At 39.0% G+C, this 22,300-nt stretch overlaps 1 protein-coding gene across 1 annotated transcript in view; it reads right to left on the bottom strand.

Annotated features, from left to right (window-relative positions):
• Window positions 1-3,697: 3,697 nt before the first annotated feature.
• Window positions 3,698-22,300, bottom strand: part of LOC108127944 (chondroadherin) — a 41,817-nt gene continuing 23,214 nt past the window's right edge. Inside the window, exons 6-7 of the mRNA XM_017245297.3 lie at window positions 17,492-18,764; window positions 3,698-5,871 (exon numbers count right to left, since the gene is read on the bottom strand). Coding sequence (XP_017100786.2) covers window positions 17,610-18,764 — 1,155 coding nt within the window. The 3' untranslated portion in view covers window positions 3,698-5,871; window positions 17,492-17,609. The remainder of the gene's footprint in view (window positions 5,872-17,491; window positions 18,765-22,300) is intronic.

Below are 22,300 nucleotides of genomic sequence, written 5' to 3'. Positions count from 1 at the left end.
CGGTAGTATGGCCATACCATACCGTTAAAGTTTAAACTTTAAAGGTTAGTTAAACTGTGGGTGAGACATATAGGTACCAGGTATAATATAGTCGGGAAACTCGACTATATCCGTCATTTTTTTTTTTTATTAGGTATCATAAAATACTTAATTATATATCGAAAAAACAAGTATCTAAACTCGAGTTCTTACGAGCTATTCTTATGCTTTTAACTAAACTCCTTAAATAAACTCGTTATAATGATTTTTTGTATTTTATTTTTAAATACAAACTGTGAAACTTTGTAACAAAAAAATGGCAAACTAGTATATGTAATGAACCACATATCCCCACACTTTTTTCCGTGTGTGACAGTGCTTTTAGTCTGGCAGATATGCTTACCTGAATGTATACCTGCCCCTACATGTACGCACTTGCGTATATTATCGATAACGATAACAACAACAGTGATGATGATGCATGAGTGGCCAACGACTGGCCGTAGAAATAACAGGCAGCTCAAGTGACAAACCCCAGCCTTGCCACTTGCACCACTTGCCCACAATTGGCCCACAAAACACCTACATATAGTATATGTCCCTGCAGCTGATTTGCATTTAATTGCAACGATTTTTCGGAGGACACCCGAACCGACAAAGTAGCTTTTTGTCCTGCAACTCTACCCTTTTATTTATTTATATTCTGTTTTTTTTTTTATTTGCTGGACTCTCACCATGGCCAAATGCAATTTTTTATTGTTTTTGTGCTCGTCGCTTAAGCTGCTTTAAATTTATTGGTTTGCACAGTTTAAGCGATTTTCGTTTTGTATTTTCCATTTGGCCCGGACCAGTTCCAGTTCCAGTTGCAGCCCGTCCCCCCTGGCGGGGTCCTGTTTCTCCGGCTACCATTACCAATGGATACAACTTGCCAATTATGCTAAAGCCAATGGACTGGACACAAACAGAGGCCAGCTATCCCCTTGCCAGGGCTGCCCCCCAAGTGGATGCAACTGCTCATATTTGGGTGGCATATGGCAATGTCGATTGCTGCCTCTATTGGGTATCCTTTACCGTCCAAAACAGAAACTAAAGCGAAAATAGAAACAAACCAGAACTGAACCAAAATGAAACTAAGCCAAAAATAGGTTTCGAAATATATGATACCTGGTATTTGATAATTTTATTGCAGCTAATGATTCTAAAAAATCGTCCAATTATTAAGAGCGTTAGAGACCATCAAAGAAGTTTGAGGCTCTAAAAACTACACCTCTCTAAATACAATATACTCTCCAAGTACCGGGTACCAATACAAAAATAAAAGTATGAATCTCGGGTGCTTTAAGCTTCGTACAGTGGCGTAGGTGAGGGGGAAAAAAGGGGAGAGACACTGTCAGCATTGTCGCCAGCGCTAAATGTGGCATTAAAATTTTCAACCAACAAAACTAGTAGCCCCGGGAAGAGGACTACTAAAAGCTACCCACGCACGAAAAACAGCGCGAGGCAACAACAGGGGCGTAGCTTCCGGCCAAGGGGGTCACAACAGGAATGGCAGGAGGGGGCCACAACTGGACACTAAAAATATGGCACGCCAGCTTCGCTGCGCTTTGTATATGTATGTAGAGCGTTGCTGGAGTTAATATACTTACGCAGACAACTGTAGAGGGTAACCCCCGGGTAGCCACAAATCTTGGGGGATAATACCTACAAATACGGACGAAGTCCCGGATTTTCGGATTTTCATCTCATTAAGTTATAGTCTTCAAAAAATGCGGAATATTTTTTCTTAGCTTTGGTGGGGACACTTGAAGATATATGTAACTTTAAGTGCTTTTCGTTGAATTTCTTCAATAGAAAGTAATTATTTTAGAAAAAGTTTTTTTTTTTAACTATTATTTTTAATAGTTCAAAATTAGTCAAAAATAATTATTAAAATTATTATTATTTATTTTTGTTAAATCATAAACTTTGGACTATTTTAAGATATTTTATTATTTTACTTCCAAAAGGTTTGGAGAAATTAAACAGCATACAATAAAACCTTATAGATCGTAAATAGTAAATAACAGACAGAGAGAATATACCCCTATGGTATTCTACAGGGCATCAGTTAGTCGGTCCTGCTTATCGTTTCGACTGGCTGAACTACAGACTGCCGTTTTTCTAGTTGACGCTGATAGTTTGTCGCGGCTGCTTCCGCACTTAGCAGTACTTTGGACTAATTTTTAATGCCGCTCATATTTCGCACTCCGCAGTAGCAGTAGCAGTAGCAGCAGAAGCAGGACGATGGTCCTTCGGATCTGCATGTGTGTGCCCTGTCTGATATACAGGTGCTGGCAAAAGTAATTGGCCAAGGGAGTGCCATCAAGCGGTCCGGCTCTACGGTTCTTCTATCAGCGCATTCATCAGCCGGCAATAGTTTTTTCCCCACACCTTTTCCTCACCTTGTCCGCTGACTTTTCGAGGGAAGTATATGGCGGGTGGTGTTGGGCGGTAGTGTAGTGCAACTCTTGGCGGCCAGCTCAGAAAAAGTTTAGTGACGAAAATTCCTAACAAGGTTCTTTTTTCTTTAGACATGAAGTTTAATATTAGACTTAAAAAGAAACTAAGAATCTAACGTGTAGTAGCAAAAAATGACTTATGGCGGGGAGTGTAAAGCGAATAAAGAAAATGTCAGTGACGAAAATACCCAATAGGGTTTTGATTAAATTGTATATGTATTTGAATCTGAGCTTTAAATAGAAAGTATAAAGGCTTAACTATTTTAATGGTGAAAATGGTGTTTTAATATTTTAAGTGGCAAGTTAATAAAATAATAATATAATAATAAACTTTTTAAGAAAATATTCGAATTGTATAGTAATTTTATGGTGAACATGGTTTAGTATAGGACAAGGGATTTTTATAAAGGATTTAATGAAACAAAAATAATATTTTGAAATAATGTAGTTCCCGGTTTTTTTAAGTGTGCCGAAAACTGTTTGAAATAATTTCAGCGGGAACTGTGCTGCCGACTTATGCATACATTTGTCTTCTTAGGTCGCTGGAGGGGGGCGGGGGCTCAAATTTGTGGGCGGGGCTGAATGAAGGGCGCACAAAAAATGCCCCACCGTGTGTGTGTTTTGTGTTTTTTTTTTTTTGCATTTTTATTTTTGTTTTTTTTTTTTGCATTTTGCTGTGGCTGCGGTTGACTCGCGATATTTATTATTGTTGCTGAAATTGCTGTGTATCCTCTCGCCGGGAGACTCCTTTACCGTCGTCTCCTCAGGATACACCACCCCCCCTGGCCATGTCCTTGTTTGTCCTGCTGCCGCTGCTACTTCTACTGCTACTGCGACTGCCGCTGCTGCTGCTGGTGACGCATTTAAAGCTTTTGCGGCATATAAATAAAAAACTAGCAAAGCGGAACAAGAAACGTAAAATGAAGAAGGAGCCGAGGCAGAAGAGGAAGATGTTAAAAAAGACAAAGGATGCATGGTGGGGCGGGGGTAGGGGGTGCTTAAGCTCTGGCCGGCAAAGAGAAGGAGAAGAGCATCTGGGATGCGCCAATGCTTGATTTATTGGAGCCGCTCTCTTTCCCCTGGACACGCCTACAAAGAAAGGGAGGGCCGCAAAGAGAGGGTCCCGTTTATTGTCGTCCCACCTCCGTTCGAAATAAATAATCCTTTGGCTTGGCTTTTGAATTTATTATGTTTGTTTTCCTCTTTGCTCATTCTTTTTTTTATTATATTTTTTTTGGCTTCTTCATCGATAGTAGGTTTGATTATTATTGTTATTATATATTATCATGGATCTTAGTTTGCCTTTGAGTTTGCAGCTGGTATTTGTAATTGTTATCGATATTATCGTTATCGTTATGCACCTGTATGTCTCATAGTTAGCCTACAGTTAACATTATATATATTCCATATAGTATAATAATGCATAATGACGCTTTAATTGCCTTCGTTTTGGACATACAAATAATGGTGATGGGAAACACTTACTTGGGCGACACAATTATGCTATTTTACATTAATCGAAGTCATTATCGCAGAGTTAACAATCGATATTTGTTATCTAGAGTTACCATTCGCTATAAATATTAATAGTATTACCATGGCTAATTAAGATTAGGATTTCAGCTAGCAGACTGATAAAAAAAAAAAAAAAATTATCAACTTCAGTATCTAGATGTTGGTATATTTGTTTATATTTATTTTCGTATATATAAGTATATGCTAGTTGATTTTCTGTTTATATAGTAAATGCTGACTGAGTGCATTCCGCTTTGTGTGTGTGTGTATGTGTTCGAGTCTGTGTTTGTATTTGTTCTGAACCCTCACTTGTCTCGTTAGCATTTCTAATTGGAATATCAATCTACCAGCAAGGATACGCACACATACACACACTCATACTCATATATATAATATGTATATATATATTATATATATGTGGAGAAAACGATTTGCTTGGAAAACATCGTTATTTTTGTTTCAATTCAATTCAAACCAATTCGATTCGATTCGATTTGCGGCTAAATTGTTTGGACAAATTGTTTTAATTTACATTTAATTTACCAGTTTCCAATTTCGGGCTTAGCTTATGTGGAAATACATATATATTTATTGGGAATATTCCTGGTGGACTTTGCTATAAAATGTACACTGTGTTTTTTTTTTAATAATTTAGCTAAGCAAGTTGGTAATTGATGCTCGATACTTTTCTTAATTTTTGATATGTACAGGAATCTGTTTTTCTTTCCTTTTCCAAGTCCTGTGAGGGCAATGCAAACATTCTGTTTATCACATATTTATCCATAATAATAATAGTGTGTAATTTCGTATATACCGTACATCGTTTGCTATAAAATAAGTACAAATTTTGTTGTGGTTTCCCCTTTAGCATTAGGTTTAGCTATCATAGATACAAAGATACAAGATACTGTGGCATTAATTGACTAGACGGGCTATATATGTGGGTATACATATATATATATATGCGTGTATATATATCATTCATCTGGCTAGGTAATGCAGATGTCGTTTGTTTGTTGTTTGTTCTCCACATATACGGATAAATTGCATCTTTATTAATTGGCCAATAAATTTTCCCAGTTATTTATGAACTATCAGCTATGATAAAAAAAAAATTCATTATATATATGTTTATATATATATATAGGTTTTACTGTCACATAAACAAATACAAATACATATGCTTAAATACGCTTAAATCGGATTTTGTCTATGCCGTTGTCCATATGTGTTCACTTTATGATTTACACACATTTGACTCGAAATTCGATATAATTATTTAGTGTTCAATCCGCAGTCCGGTATCCTGTATTCAGTATCCAGTGTCCTTTCTACTGCATTCTGCACTCTACACTCTACACTCTGCATTCTGCGATTCGCATTTTCTGCATTTTTTCGAATTTAACGCAAACAGAACAAAATGGCAACAGAAACGTAAACAACTAACAAACAAACGTAACGGAACGCCCTCGGGTCCAGGATATGCAGGATGCAGTGTCCTGGTTGCAGGATTAGCCCAGGGTTCAGCAAATTTTTTTCACTTTATTTTATTTTATTTTTTTAGTTGAAAGTTGAAAAACGGGCCGGGACAGGGGCAGGGCGAGGGCACACAAGAACAGAGACTCTCAGATTTCGCATTTTGATAGCAAAACTGCAGCGTTTTACAATTTGACAATTTGTAGCCTTTTCTGCATATATGTATGCACCATGGTATATGCATATATGAACAGCACTCGTGTGGGTATTTATATATTTTAGAAGACAGATATATAAACAGAAGACGATATCCTCGCAATCAAAACAATCGAGGGGAATTCATCGAGATGAAGACGATTAGGTGTCTGCTCTCAGGTTTCTCGGTGCGGAGTTTGTGTCTGTTCTGAAAATGAAAAAATAAACAAACATTCATTATATTAAAAGATGCATTTCATAAAATTTTAATATAAGTACTTAATCATATTTTCCAAATTCGAATTATACTATTTCTTGACGCTTTCTTTTGAGTAAGTTTTAAGTTTAAGTAATTTATGAATATTTTTTAAAAATAATTTACAGAGACCTGCTTCATAAAGTAAAAAAGACATAAATAAACTATTAATTTATTGTATTTTAACAATTCTAAATACGCCATCTGCTTCGTCATATTAGTGGACTGGCATTAACTGTAATAAACATAAGTATATATTCATATAACGAGGGATTTGAAAAGCTTGAGAAAGTAAAAGAAAGAACTATTTAAAAAAAAGGAAATTTACTAGAACACTCGTAAAATAACAAATAACCTTAACTTTAGAATAAAAATATACTTTTCCTAAAAAAGACCTTTAAAAATAGGGGTCAATTTCATTATTGATATTTATCATTGCAAACATGTTTCAGTTATTTAATTTAGCCAGAAGATACAACAAATGTTTGTTTAGAATATACAAAATAATCTTCAGAGTAGACCTATTTTTTCTCTTAATTACTTGAAATTATTCCCTCATTCCCGAAGGAACTTTGAAACTTAGATAAGATCAATTTATTTTCTACCTAAATTTTCTATACAAACACTTAAAAATCTAACTATTCCAATTGAAAATATTTAAAAATATTAGAAAAACCAACCTAGCTTAACGCCAATTTCTGGTGCGTCCTTCTGTGACTTTTGGTTTTCAAAAAATCCAAACTTGTCGGGCAATAAACAAACTGGTCAAGTCCCGAAAACAAAAAAAGAATGGAGAGAAAAACCTTGAGAACCAAAACCCGTTTAGTCCTTGAATTGGCAGAGTTCCCGGGGCTCCGGAGTTCTGGAGATTTGCAATGTTTTTTTACGAGTGTGTGTGTGTGCGTGTTGCATCCCAAATCCATCTCTATTTGGGTGCGAGTGCGAGTGTGTCCTTACAACAATAAAACGCTTCGTTGTCATAGCTCAAGCAGATTGATGTTCAACACAGCATTTTCCGAGTAAAAAGGACGCAGGACGGAAGGACGGAAGGGCAGGGGCTGCAGGATGATGACGATGATGTCATCATTGCAACAAGCAACATTCGAGTGCACTTACAAGCCTATCTATCGTATTTCTATATGTATATGTATGGATTTATATATATATATGTATATCCTGGCAGGTCCTGGCGCTAGGTCTGGTGCTGGTTCTGGTTCTGGTTCTGGTCCGGGGCTTTGTCCTTTCGGGTCCTGTGCAAGAGTGCAGTGCAAAGTTGGCGCCGCCTTGATTTATGTCCCAGTTGGTTGTCTGTCTTTTGGTCCTGGCTTCAGGACGCTCACTCCCCTCCCCCTTTCTTGTCCTGCATTTTCGGCCAGGACGAACTCTCTATGGAGTTTACTTGAATTGTGTACACACTCGCGGGTTGTTTGTGCTTTTGATTTGATTTATATTGCCGACTCAAGAGCATGAAGATGTTGTTGATGGGAGACGGAATGAGTAAGTGTGTGAGTGTGTGTGCCCTGATCCGGGAAGGTCCTCCTCCTAGGACAATAATGATGATCTCCACATACGTGTCGACTTGTTGGCCAAAGATGATCATTCCAGATTGATTTTATACACCGACTGACACATGTCACGACGGAGGAAAGAAGATGTCCTTGAGGCATCTGCGAACACGAATCCAAGACAAAGTCCTGGCCCCGGGCCATAGGCGGATAGGATTTTTCAATTAGTTAGTCAGGGAGGCAGCCTCCCGGTTCTCCGAGCCGACAAAGGAGGCCAAAAAGCCCACTGACATCTACAAATTTTTGGCCTGGCCCTGGGCTTTGGGCCTGGAGAGTAACAGGCAACAGGAAGTGAAATCCTACATAATTAAAATACTTAAAGGCTTTAAAGCCAGCTCCGGCAGCGGCAGTGGCAGTGGCAGCGGCAGCAGTAGAAGTTTTTAACTTTTAAATTGTTGAGCCAGGGCCAATGTTTCCACTTCCACAGGCACTTCCCTGCCTCCGCTGCCCTCGCTGGGAAGAAGCGCTTATTGGGGTTCAGTGTAGCATACAAAAGGGCGCACATGTGTAGAAATGCTTTATGGGGTTAACGGGGTGGAGGGTTAAGCGTGCTGCAGGGGGGTGTGTGGCAAGGACCTCTGTGTGTGTGTGTGTGTGAGTGTGCTCAGTTCTCAACTCACTAAGCTTACTTAAGCATTTCTGCCTCGGCCTCGACTTCGATGTCAGTCGCAATCTCAGTCTCAGTCGGCGGCCAAAATCGCGTCGATAAAGTTGTTCCTTTGCCCCTGTTTTTTAGTCCCTCGCCCTCACCCTCTCCTTACTCCGCCAGGAGTAACTCCTTTCACCTTCTCAAGTATCCTGGCACATTTTCGCGTGAATTGTGCCCTGTCGAGACTGACAGAATGGGCTTAAAGGTGCTGCAGGTGTGCCTCTTTGTTTGAAGAAATTAACAAAAATTAAACGTTTCTTTTAGTTGCCAATTTATTGCTTTTAAGGACTTAAAATACGATTATTATTTAGTGTTTTTATTGTTATTTTTTAAATAATATAAAATGCTAGCAAGGCAATCTTAGAGAGATCGGCTTTTGGTGAAAAATAGTATACATTTTAGACTTTTTTTTAAGATTTTTAAAAAGAAAAAGCAAACTATTATTTAATAGTTTAAATTATAATTCCTCATTATTCCTTTAATACTTAACCTTAAAAGACCTAGTTAAAATAAATATTAAATTAAATATTAAATATAAAAATATAGTTTTTTAATCAATAAAATTACATTATTTCTTACAACTTTAAGCAATCTTCCGTATTTATTCCCATGGGTGTCCTGTACCCTGCCTATAGCCCCAAACCTCTTTCAGACCTAACCCTATCCTCCCTCTATCCCTTTCTCCAACCTCCGTCCCGCACTGCTCATACGCCCTGTATGCCGTTCGGCTCATTACTGGCAAAGTTAATTGACAGGACCACCCACATAGATTTTCATAATTTTTGTTATTAGATAAACACACACCCACACACACGCACAAATTAGCAGGAAGTGGCATAATAGATACAAGGATATGGGGGTACTGGGCTATGGTAGGGATGCAGGGGTGGCCCTGGTCATCTGGCTGCATATTTTATTAGATTTGTATATGTGACCCCAGGAGGTCAACTCGCCGCCGCCGCCGCCGCGCCTTCGTTCTCGCCTCGTTCTGACCTCGACTCACTCGATTTTGCTTTGTCATTTGGGCCGTTTAATTATGTGCATGGAAATTTATGTGCGACTCCTTGACTTTAAATGAAGTGTAAGGACCGATGGCAATCCTTTTCTTTGCCAGGGGCCGCCGCCAGCTGTTGGACCCCGCCAGGCCCCGCTCATAGGGAAGCCAGTCGCCTGGCCTGGACCTTACTTTCGGTTATTTATGGTCGAGACGAGTCTGATAATGCGGAGGCAAAAATAAAGGAAAACGGGAATAAAGGGGCACCCAGGACTAAGGAAGAAGGACGCCGGACGCCGGACGCAGGGCAATCGGCACGGAGGAGGCTGATTAAATTTTGTATTAGCTCAATAAATTTGCAAAAAGCGCCGGGCGAGAGGAGTATAAAAATGTCCTGTGACACGCAAATGGACGTCGCTTAACCCGCCACTGCTCGTTGTCATATTTCAGGCACTCACTGTGCCACTGCCCTTCAACCTCCAAGCCCTCCGCCACCCCTCTGTTAACCCGTTTCGAAAAGTAGAGGAAAGCATCGTGTATCCATTGTGGTTTTGGCCTCTAATTTATGTCGCTGGTAATTTGCCAGAGATTTCTGCGTGGTAGCTGCTTTAGATACGAGGGTGGCTCGAAGAATGCCAGATGGGTTAATGGTCATGAGGGGTTTAATAGGGTTAATCGAGGGGCGCCGTGGAGGGGGCTATGGGTGGCTTTTGCATATGATGAGCCAGCACCGATCCAGATGGAGACCCCAGCGATTAGCCGGGAAATAACTCCTAATGGCTCGCCCAGATAAAGATGATGGAGCGTTGCCGCTTCCGAGAGGATTATTCCGTGTGATTCACATAATGGCAGTTCCAATGGCTTATTGTTGGAGGAAAGGCTAATCAGAGGAGAGAGGGGGGAGAATCAGGAGAAAGTTCTGAAAGTGCTTAAGAAGGAAACTGCTTGGAACTTATTGGTTCTTAAGCCTTGAAATGCTAAAAGCCAAATACTAATTTCCGTGAATAGGTACTATTACTTTTTCTCTATTTTTTTGTACTATTACACATCTAGTTGGTTAAATACTTAAAAATTATCCCCGAATTCTCAACAGTTATAAAAGCTTCCTTAAACATTTTACATTTTTTTTAAGTGATATTTTTTTGCTTTGTTAGTATTTACATTTTACACTTTTAAATTCTATTTTTAACGGACGAGTGGAACTTTCTTTTTTCGATAATGGTGTTACGAACCAGCCGACTTGCTGGAAATTCGGCATGAATATTTAATATCTTTCGATCGATTTTTATTTTTAAACGCCACTAAATGGAAAAGCTTAATTTATTTTTGATTTGTTTGGAGTCTGGATCTAAGCAAAAGTCCAAATCATGTCAACCAGGACTTGACCTTTGTTCCCCCTTTATTTTCTTATCTTACTTGTATTTTTCTTACTTGTATGTAATCCTGTTATCTATACTCCTTAAAATAAATAAAATAAAAAATAAAAAAAATTAGTAGTTGCTTGAATTAGGCTTGAATTAATTAATTAAAGGCTTGAAATTTGGGCCTTTAGAATGAACACCCCGTAAATTGCAAACTAAAGAGGTTCATAGTATTTGCGCTCCCAAAGTTATTATCTTAAAAGGTTTTATTTTTAATATATGAAAGTAATTTATTTGTTGTATATATCACTTATAGATTGTATAACTATCTTTTAATACCAAAATATTCTAAAAATTCCAAGAGCTTTTGTACAATTTTCTTATAAACAAGTAACTCCGAGTGCTAGCCTTTTTCTCATTTTGAAAAATAACTTTAAGTTTAAGTATTACCTAGATTTCAGATAGCTGATTATATCGGCTATAAATGAGACCTTTTTAGAAGGTTTTTCCCCGCCCACACGCCCCCCAATCTAGCCTTTTCAATTTGCAACTCGCTCTCAATTGCATTTCACTTTTCGCACCGCGTTTTTAGAGCTGCCCCGTCGCTGATTTTATTTATCGTTCTTTTACTTTAGAATGTTTGCTCTGCTATTGCAGGACTTTGCAGGACATTTATCACAGGATTTCCCAAGGATTCAGATGTATGATTAAAGCTTAAGAGGAGTGGGATGTGGGAGCGGAAGCGGTAGGGGGGTGGGAAGTGGGAAATTGGTTAGAGCCACCATCTAATGCCAAACTCTAGGATATGGCCATGTTGGCCTCGCGTTAATTACGCGACTTTTGCTGCGGTCGCCTATTTGCTGATTGCATGACGGCGTCAACGTTGGCCGAGGCACGCACGACTTGCGCCCTTCTGCGGCAGGTCCTGCTTCCAGTTCCTGCCACTCGACACTCACCTCCCCACCCCTCCCCTTCCGTTTTTAGTCCACTTCAATACCCTGCCTGGAGCTTAGCTCATCTGCAATGCTCGCATCGCTCCCAGAGCTGAGTTAGTCACGCCAATTTTATTGCATTCCTGTTCCTGTTTCTGTTTCTGTTACTATTCCAGTTGCTGTAACAGCCAGAGGCGTTGGCCAAAAGGGAGACGGGAGAGGGGGGGGGGGGGGGGCACCATGGGGGCGTGGTTACAGCCATTCACGACTATCAGTCGCAACAATGGCGTTGGCAGTTTTCGGATTTCAAGCGGAACAATTAAGTTAACGATCTGCGGACGAGTGGAAAGCGGCAAAGAGCAAAGTGCGCCTACAATCCCCCAGTCCCCTCAGTGCCTCAGTGCCGCAGTCCCCTTAACCCCCTCATCATCCACCAAAAGCAGACTCAAGGGGGCGTGGCCAAAGACAGGAGGAACGTGTTAAGCTGGCCACATTGAAGCACTGACCACTGGAACATGGGCGACAATTCCACACTCACATTTTGGCCTCAGCTTTAAGGCTTTAAATAATCCCGCAGAAAGAATAGAGGGACTCTATGGTACCTGGTACTCATAGAGCAGATGTTTAGATCCTTTAAAGCAGTTCAGTTTCGTTTAAATTAATAATTCGGATTATAGATAGAACATAGACCTAGGTAGATCATATTCTATACTATATATCAGTCAGTATTATGCCGGATAATTTGGCCTCAGCTTTAAGGCTTTAAATCTCGCAGAAAAATCTTTAAGGCTTAAATAATCTCGCAGAAAGAATAGAGGGACCTGGTACTCATAGGGCAGATGTTTAGATCCTTTACATCAGTTTAGTTTCGATTTAATAAATAATGGGGATTATAAATAGAACATATGTACAACTAGGTAGACCATATCGTATACTATATAACAGTCAGTATAATACGGGAGTCAGTACGGGGGCCTGGATGATACCCGGGACTCATAAAAAAAAGTTCTTTTTAATCCTTTAGATCAATTAAGATTCCTTTCAATTAATAATACAGTTCATACTTATCACCTATCCGGTACGGGGGCGGAAAACTATACATACGTGGTTAGTTATTAATTTCTGTTTGATTATCCCTAAGCTGAAAAGTAGGAACTATGTGAAACTGATAAGTCATATATATGGATCCGTTTCAATTCCAACAATGCATTTAATATTTATGAAAATACTGACGTGACTGAATATAGCATTTTCCCCATTACTTTATTCATCCTTTCTGATGGTTTCGTTGCTTAGAATGATACTATTTTATCTTTTAGTGAGTTTTACATAACTCTCTTGAACTCTCTCATTTAAATAGTGAATATGTTTATAAATAGGCAGCCATGACTATATAAATAATTTATAATGTTATTGCATAGTTTCTTAATGTAAATTACTCCTTTAAAAAAGAGGGAAACTATATGATACCTGGTACTCATGTAGCTGTTATGTATAGAATTGATACAGTTTATAACAGTTTATAACCATGAAAAGACGCATTTGACAGTTTTTGAGATTATTTCCTCTAAAAGTACTTTTAACGCAGTTATTTTAGCGTCAAATGTAATTGATAAAGTTACAGATATAAGGTAATTATTAGATAGAATATGGCTCTCTTAATAAATCTCATTAGTAGGATCAGTTGGACAGTAAGATCTTAATATTTTTTAGATATCTTAAGTATGCAGTAGCATTGAATCTTAAATACAACACACTTTTGCCTTCCGGAAGTAGCGTGTATTTAAAAAACAAAGAAGGAAATGCAAATAAAAAGAAAAGCCCTCTTTAATAAAAAAAAGAGAAAAAAATGTCCTGCCCGGATGATTTGTCTTTTTTTCTCCCTCAGCCGAGTTGGGACTTGAAAAGTAAACAAAGTTTTAATTTCCTTCAATGATTTCTCTGGCCATTTGTTTCAGCCCAACGTAACCAGGATAGCCCCGGTCTCATAATCAAGTTAGATAAATCTAAATCCTTTGCGATAAGCGGCTGTAGAATAGCCTAGCCTCCTAGCCCCCGATGCTCCTAAGGACCCGATGTCTCCATCAAAGTTCTCCCGTCTCCGTCTCTCTCCGTCTTCCTCCTCCTAAATGGGTTAGCCCGGGGAAAATGGAGGAGGGGCGCTACAACTACGGCGACGGCGACGGCTACGAATTAGAGTGCCACAGTCGGGGCGAGTGAATAGAATTTGTAATTTCCGTTTTCGTTTTGTATGCTAACCCCATGCCATATACCCACTCCCCACTCACTGAGTGACCCCCTTTTAACCCCCTGCAGGACACACACACCCACACACTCGCAGACCGAAACACACACTTAAAGCCTGACAATGAGAAACCGTATCCCGGAGAACTGATGTTTGCTGCACTGCAGCCTTCAAGCAGTTCAATTGGTTTCGGGGCTAAAAGGAGTGGGGCCGGGCCACCCGGAATACTTATGACGATGACTAAACACTCTGCTGGCCATGTTTGCGATTGCATTTAAAGATGAGAGGCCAGTGAAATGGTTTTCCATTTGCTAAAAAATCGACCAGGTGACTGCCGAAATGCATTTCTCCTGTTGGTTTAACTTGAATTTGTTTTCTTTGGAAACTCGCACTGTTGACACCTACATTTCTGATGGCTTTTCAAAATTAAGCTAAGAAACAGTACTGGAAATAATAATACGACATTAAAACCATGTATTTACCAAAAAAGGCTTGTCAGCTATGACAGCTATGGGATATAGTCGGCCGATCCTAATAAAATTTGGTAGGTTGGATCAACTGACCAAAAATAGAATCTCTTCCATTGTGTGAAGTTCGATTGTTTAGTTGTATGGCAGCTATAGGATATAGTCGGCCAATCCCAGCCATCCCGACTTACTGAGTCCAAAATAAAGAAGGGTGTGTACAAAGTTTCAAGTCCAAAGCTTTAAACTGCATATCCTCTCAGGAGACGATCCTGATCAAGAATATATATACTTTATAGGGTAAGAGATTTCTTATTAACCGCGTTGCACACTTTTGACCAAAATTATAAAAAGGGTATAAAAAAAAATAAGCATACTAACAAGCTGTACATGTGTCGGAATCATCAAGAGACCCACTTTTATACAAAAAAAAAAAAATAAATAAAGGCTTACACCGATTATTGTAAGGAACAACAACTTATTCAGAAATTAATATAAAAATAAAATCAGTTAAAAAATTTAAAAAATAATGAGCAAAGAAGCAAGCTCTACATGGAACCAAAATGCATTTCATTAAATGTTTAAAACACTGTTCCATGAAACCACAAGAATTAATCCAACGATTTGGGGATCATGAAATACTTTTTTACAAAACAAAAAAAAAATCAAAGAAAATAATGAAAAATTACAAGCACCAACACCTTATTCCCATATTATTCAAAAATAATGATTATAAAAATAAATAAAACAAGAGCTTTGAAACAAAATGAAACCTTAAGAGCTCATCCGTCGATGTCTTCAATGTGTGGGAGTCATCAAGAGACCCACTTTTATACAAACCAAAAAAAAAATAAATAAAGGCTTAATTAAAATAAAGAAATTAATATAAAAATAAAATCAGTTTAAAAATTTAAAAAATAATGAGCAAGGAAGCAAGCTCTACATGGAACCAAAATGCATTTCATTAAATGCTTAAAACACTGTTCCATGAAACCACAAGAATTAATCCAACGATTTGGGGATCATGAAATACTTTTTTACAAAACAAAAAAAAAATCAAAGAAAATAATGAAAAATTACAAGCACCAACACCTTATTCCCATATTATTCAAAAATAATGATTATAAAAATAAATAAAACAAGAGCTTTGAAACAAAATGAAACCTTAAGAGCTCATCCGTCGATGTCTTCAATGTGTGGGAGTCATCAAGAGACCCACTTTTATACAAACCAAAAAAAAAATAAATAAAGGCTTAATTAAAATAAAGAAATTAATATAAAAATAAAATCAGTTTAAAAATTTAAAAAATAATGAGCAAGGAAGCAAGCTCTACATGGAACCAAAATGCATTTCATTAAATGCTTAAAACACTGTTCCATGAAACCACAAGAATTAATCCAACGATTTGGGGATCATGAAATACTTTTTTACAAAACAAAAAAAAAATCAAAGAAAATAATGAAAAATTACAAGCACCAACACATTATTCCCATATTATTCAAAAATAATGATTATAAAAATAAATAAAACAAGAGCTTTGAAACAAAATGAAACCTTAAGAGCTCATCCGTCGATGTCTTCAATGTGTGGGAGTCATCAAGAGACCCACTTTTATACAAACCAAAAAAAAAGAAATAAAGGCTTAATTAAAATAAAGAAATTAATATAAAAATAAAATCAGTTAAAAAATTTAAAAAATATTGAGCAAGAAAGCAAGCTCTACATGGAACCAAAATGCATTTCATTAAATGTTTAAAACACTGTTCCATGAAACCACAAGAATTAATCCAACGATTTGGGGATCATGAAATACTTTTTTACAAAACAAAAAAAAAATCAAAGAAAATAATGAAAAATTACAAGCACCAACACCTTATTCCCATATTATTCAAAAATAATGATTATAAAAATAAATAAAACAAGAGCTTTGAAACAAAATGAAACCTTAAGAGCTCATCCGTCGATGTCTTCAATGTGTGGGAGTCATCAAGAGACCCACTTTTATACAAACCAAAAAAAAAGAAATAAAGGCTTAATTAAAATAAAGAAATTAATATAAAAATAAAATCAGTTCAAAAATTTAAAAAATAATGAGCAAAGAAGAAAGCTCTACATGGAACCAAAATGCATTTCATTAAATGTTTAAAACACTGTTCCATGAAACCACAAGAATTAATCCAACGATTTGGGGATCATGAAATACTTTTTTACAAAACAAAAATCAAAGAAAATAAAGGATCATACCAGCCAACATAGAGTGGGAGCGGCACATGGAGACCGAGTGGTAATAGAATTAATAAAAAAAAAACATAAAAAAATAATAAATAAAAAGAAACAGGGAAAAGTTAACTGGTTGGAGAGCAGTTAACGAATGACTGGGAATTGAAAGACGGCTGCCTTTTATACTGTTCATGGACAAAAACAAATCCCCCAGGGCCTACTAATTTCGAGAACAAATTATTTTCAGAATGCATTTATCGATTGTTCGTAGGGCTGCAACATGCAAGAGGCAATACGTTCAGTCACCTGTAACCCTGGCATCTGGCTATCGAAATTGTTAAGTTTTTGAAAAATATTGGTAAGAAATATTAAATATTAAATAAATGGCGACACACTCTACTGGTAGTGTCGCTAAAACTAAAGTGATTAACAAAACAAGAAAGGAAAGCTAACTTGGGGCGGAGTCGAAGTTGATATACCCTTGCAGTTAAAACCGGATATATATCGGAAACATCGGATATAGTTGGCCGATGAAATCTGGTAGGTTGGATCAACTGACCAAAAATAGAATCTGTAGTAAGTTTCAGCTTTCTATCTTCAAAAACAAAGTTGGGTCATTATCGATCGTTCAGTTATATGGCAGCTATAGGATATAGTCGGCGATCCGGGCCGTTCCGACTTATATACTGCGTGCAAAGGAAAGAAGGGTGTGTGCAAAGTTACAGCTTTAAAACTGAGAGACTAGTTTGCATAGAAACAGACAGACGGACAGACAGACGGACAGACGGACATGCTCATATCAACTCAGGAGGTGATCCTGATCAAGAATATATAGACTTTATAGGGTCGGAGATGTCTCCTTCACTGCGTTGCACACTTTTGACCAAAATTATAATACCCTCTGCAAGGGTATTACCAGTTGAAGAAATACATTGTGGAGTTAAGTTAAATGTTTTGTCTTTAAAAACTCTCACATGTGTTTTGTAGATATTTTTGAAAAACATGTTTTGAAAATTTTGAGGGAATATATATTATTGGGTATCGGGGTCACCAATTGGGGTCACCATATACAACTTAATGTACGATTTGAGCTAACCATAAAAATTATTAAGAGATAATTTCTTAAAAATAGTTAACTCACCTTGAGCCTGCCCCTGGACAGTCGTTGTGGCAGAAATCCTGTGCAGCAACTGGATCTCTTGGATGATGTCCTGGTTCTCCTGGACCAACTGGAACTTTTTCTTTCCTATGACTATTTCCTAGTGACCCTTTCGCCTTTTCCGACGCCTCCGCCAAGCCACGTGACCCAAAAGCTGCGCTAGTCGGGCGGCAAACTGCCGGAAGTGGCGCCACTCCGCGCAACTTGCCACCGCGATGAGCAGCATGGAGTTGAGGCCCAGGGCCAGCGACGCCGCCGAGCTGCCCAGATTCCCCTTGGTCAGCTGATCGGAGCAACGACCGATGGAGTCGATGTCCAGCTCACTCATCACCCGGCCATTCACCTCCAGCGGAGAAATGCAGTAGTTCTTCTGGAGAAAATCGCTCAAGTTGTGCGCCCCCTCGGCCAGGGGGCCGTCGAGCAGCGTGTGTATGTGGCAGCCACACGGAAAGTGGTTGTTGACAAGCTGCAATTGCTCCACGCCGTCCACGATGATGGCGTTCGGATCGGGGGTCTCCAGGACATGGTTGCCGAAGAACTTCAAGTGCTTTATAGCCGCGGACGCTGTGAAGTTGAGCTCCTCGATCGAGTCGATTTTGTTGTTCAGGATCTGCAGAGTCTCCACCTGGGCGAGTCCTGTGAAGGCGTCGGCGCATATCACACCCAGGTCGGACTCCTGGAGCGTCAGCAGGAGGACGTTCGTCAGGCCGCGAAATGTGAAGGGGGCCACCTCCTTGAGATCCATGTAGGCCAGCTTCAGTAGGCCCACCGTGTCCATGCCGTAGAAGGCGTCCTGCTCGATGCTCCTGATGCCCGACGGCAGGATCAAGTGCCCCACGTTGGGGAGACTCGAGAACGCCGAGCTGTCGATCCGGATCAGGGGATTGTTCGTCAGCAGGATCAGCTTGATGTTGGACGTTCCGGCGAAGGCGTTGCCCTCGATCCTCTGGATCTGGTTGTGACTTAGCAGGATCGTCGACAGATTCTGCAGTCCGGCAAAGGCGAACTGGGCCACCGTCTGCAGGGGCGTGTACTGGATCGATAGCTCCTTCAGCCGGGGCAGACCCCGGAAGGCGAACTGCCTGATCCTGGTTATGTTGTTGCCGTCCAGCGAGAGCTTCTTCAGCGCCCGCAGGCCGGCGAAGGAGTCCGGCTTGATGATCGGGAAGTTGTTCTTGGTCAGGGCCAGGTTCTCCACCGTTGCCGGCAGCTGGCGGAGCGGGATCTGCTCAAGACCTCCGGTGTTGCACAGAACCTGCAAGTTGCAGGGATAAGAGTTTATTAATTACTGATTTTTAAATAAAATTGAATAATTTCTTAAACTAAGTTGAATATCTCTCAAAGCTAACATTATCTAATGTATTTTTTTTGGAATTCAAGGATTTTTAGAAACAACGATGGTCATCCCCAATGAACATCCTTTTGATGTGCAACATTTATTCAGGAATCGTAAAAGCCAGCTTGTGGCAGCCAATAGGTTGACTTTTGTATTTAAACTCATCGACTCATCAAAGGTTCTGGCTCTTAATCAGTTTGTGTTTTCTTGCTTTATGACATTTTCCGTCTGCTCCTGTTCGTGCCACATGCCGCATGCCCCGCTGCCCAGCTACGGTACTGGGGTGGCATTGATACCTCCGTCATGGCAACTGACAGCCGCTGGGCAATCAGATCAGAGACGCCACAAAAAGTAGAGGACAAGGAGGATGGGGCGAACAGGAGGATGGGGGGGGTGGATGCCTTGGGAATGGAGTGACTTCGTTTGATGCGTGGCGCGAAAATTGAATTTGTGGCTTTATTGCTGAAAATAAAATTAAATCGAATTCTTTTTTTTTTTGTTCGTTTCGCCGAAATGGCCGTGTCTAGGTGTGAGGATGGAGTACCTCCTCCTACTCGTCTCCCGTCTCTAGCTCCTATTTCTCTACGTCCTCCTCTTCCTTCTCCTCCTCCACCACTTTCTCTTCTCCTCCTCCTTCATTTTCTAGCTTTGTTTTGTCGCCCATCATTCGCCTTTCGTCTTTGGCTCTTCTGCTTTGCGCCTTCATTTTTTATAACTATTATGTGCTGATGTGTGCGTTTCCTTGAGTATTTTCACCTTCTTCTGCACTAGCCTTGGCATACACTTGGAGAAATTGATTGTAAAAAATATATATTCTTTTAAGAAAAAAAAAGGTTTTTAGCTTTTAAAGCAAATATATGTAATTCAGTTAACAGTTCAGTTGGGCTTTTATTAGATTTTTAATACGTTTGTAGTAAAGTTTAACTTTTTTATGATTTTATCAAAACATTTGATAATTCTAATAATTTTCCCAAATTTGTATATACTTTTATATACTTATTTCAATACTTTTATCTAGAAAAATGTTTGAACTTGAACAGAACTTATGAGTTATTAGAGCTATTTGAGAATGGTCCCAAAATTCTGTTTCGCTTTATGCTGATGTTAAATACATACATATACCTTATACACAGAACTTATAACTCGAATATTGATTAATATAATACTATTATAAAATACTTTAATTATAATATTGATCACTACATAAGTATATTAGATGCTAGTTCTGCTGGACTTTTTTATTTATTTTCAAAACCTTTTAGAAATCTCATTTTCGATGAGATCTCATTTTTATTTCTGCACCTACAGTGTCTTATCTTTTCTAATTTTATTTTATAGTCAATATTGTTCAAAAATTATTTTAATAAAATTATTAAAAATTAGTATTTAAAATATACTTGTAGAAACAATTTTAAGTTTTGAAAAAGGTATACCAATTTTCATTAATGGATATTCTATCCATTCCATCCATTTCGTCCATACTATCCATACTATCCATTATATACTATACTATTCTAAAAGAAACAACATTTTTGTCAAGTGTATATTTTTTGGGGGACCTAGCCGGGGGCTGCCCCGCCACTGGTGACTTTCAAGCTGCTGTGCATAACTGTCCATCGCTTGTCACGTTTCTCTTGACCTCCTCCCGGCGTCTATTGTTCCCGGACCCCAGATCCGGACCTGGACTTTGGGCACCCATACCCCCGCCCCTGCTCCCCCTCGCACCACTGGAGCCACCTAGCCAGGCAGTGCACTTCTTGCGTAACATTTGCACAATTTTCATACGCTTCACCTTTTTAAATGAACGAATTAAAAGTTTTCTTTCCTCTCGTTGGCCGCCTCTTCTTGGGTACCGTTAGTCAGCCCCAACCGCCTTGCTCTAGAATTGTTATTGTTGGCCCCGGTACCGTTACGTTCTGTTTCTGTTGCTGTTGCTGTTGCTGTTCCTGTTTCGTTTTTTGGCTTTCTTTGCCTTTCTGTTTTTTGTGAGATTCTGTTTCTGTTTCAGTTTCTGGTTCGTTTTGGTTGCGTTGTTCGATTTAATGAAATTTCGTTTCCATGCATTCAGAGACGCGAATTCAAGCGACACGGCTAAAAAGTCCCTTGTTCGCTGAACTTTAACTGGGCACCAAAGGGGTGGGCAAAGATGTTGGAGAAAGTGGACGTGAAAAGGAACGAGCAACGAAGGCCGACCCCAAAAAACTGTGCTACACTTTTGTTACCTTTCTGCGACCTGAACTAATTTCGCCTCTTAAATACAGGACAAAGCTGTTGCAGAAAAAATGATGTCTGCAACGGCGAGAAAGGACCAAAAAATAAGTAAATCATTGCATTGTCCATAATCTGAAATAATGAAATCACTTAAGTTCTCAATTTGGTAAAAATGACGCTGCCAAGTTCCCGCTGGTAATAAGGATGCGCATTAAGCATGCTCCAGGCTCTCGGGGGACACAATTGAATCCTGCCAACACAAATGCCGGGGGCGTGGCAAAAGCACAACTAAAAAACAAAAAAAAAAAAGACAGGCACAGACACAAACGCAGAAACAAAAGGCATACAAAACAAAAAAAAAAACAACTGGAAAAAAACTAAGAGAAAATAACCATTTTCCTGCATTTTCGATTTAATTTTTGTGCTCATCACTGGGCCAACGAGGCCGTAGAAGCATCTGTGGCCATTGCCTGACCACCAGTTCCCCAGAGATCCTCCTCTGTTCCAAATTCTCCAGCTCCTGCTCCTGCCACTGTTCTGTGTGTCTTCTGCTTCCATCTCTTTTGTTGCCTTTGACTGCTGCCACTTCTGCTACAGCTACTGATGATGATGCCCAGCCATGCACCACCGTGGTGCCACCATGGCGCTAAGGCACCACTGTGCCACTCTGCCACTTGCAACTTGCCACTGTTGCACTGTGGTGCCGGCGAGCTTTGACCAACTTTTTGCCCAAAAACCCAAATAGAATTAAAACTTAAACAATAGAAGTTCCGAGGAAGAACAGAAGGACTGCTATTTACGGTGGTTCCATACATGAATTGCTAAAAATTGTTAAATTGTAAAGATAAAAGATTTGTATTATCTCAAATCAGTAAAATGAATAAACAAAATGATATTGAAATACTAAATAATCATTTTATATTTTATTTTATTAAGTATCCGCCATGCCCGCCATTTTAAGAATATTTCTTAAAAAATCATTTTTAAAATATTTTAAGCTGTTTTTCTTACACTTACATAATTCAGTACCAATTTAAAAATGTTTGTTTCAAAATTAAAACTAAGCCTTTGGAATTAGGTTAGGTTCTTGTTAATATTACGTATACGCCCTGTGATGCGAGTGCGGCTTAGCTTTAATATTTTTTCGGTTTAAAAAGTATGGGTCGGGGCTTGTAGGTTTTAAAAGTGGAAGAAGATTTCTTCAGACTTATAGAATTTCTTTAAAATTATAGAATCAGAACCAT

This window comes from Drosophila bipectinata, chromosome XL (assembly GCF_030179905.1).
Source record: "Drosophila bipectinata strain 14024-0381.07 chromosome XL, DbipHiC1v2, whole genome shotgun sequence".
In the NCBI taxonomy this organism is placed as follows: domain Eukaryota; kingdom Metazoa; phylum Arthropoda; class Insecta; order Diptera; family Drosophilidae; genus Drosophila; species Drosophila bipectinata.
The sequence above is the reverse complement of the archived record's forward strand: the minus strand, read 5'-3'. Positions and strand labels throughout refer to the sequence as shown.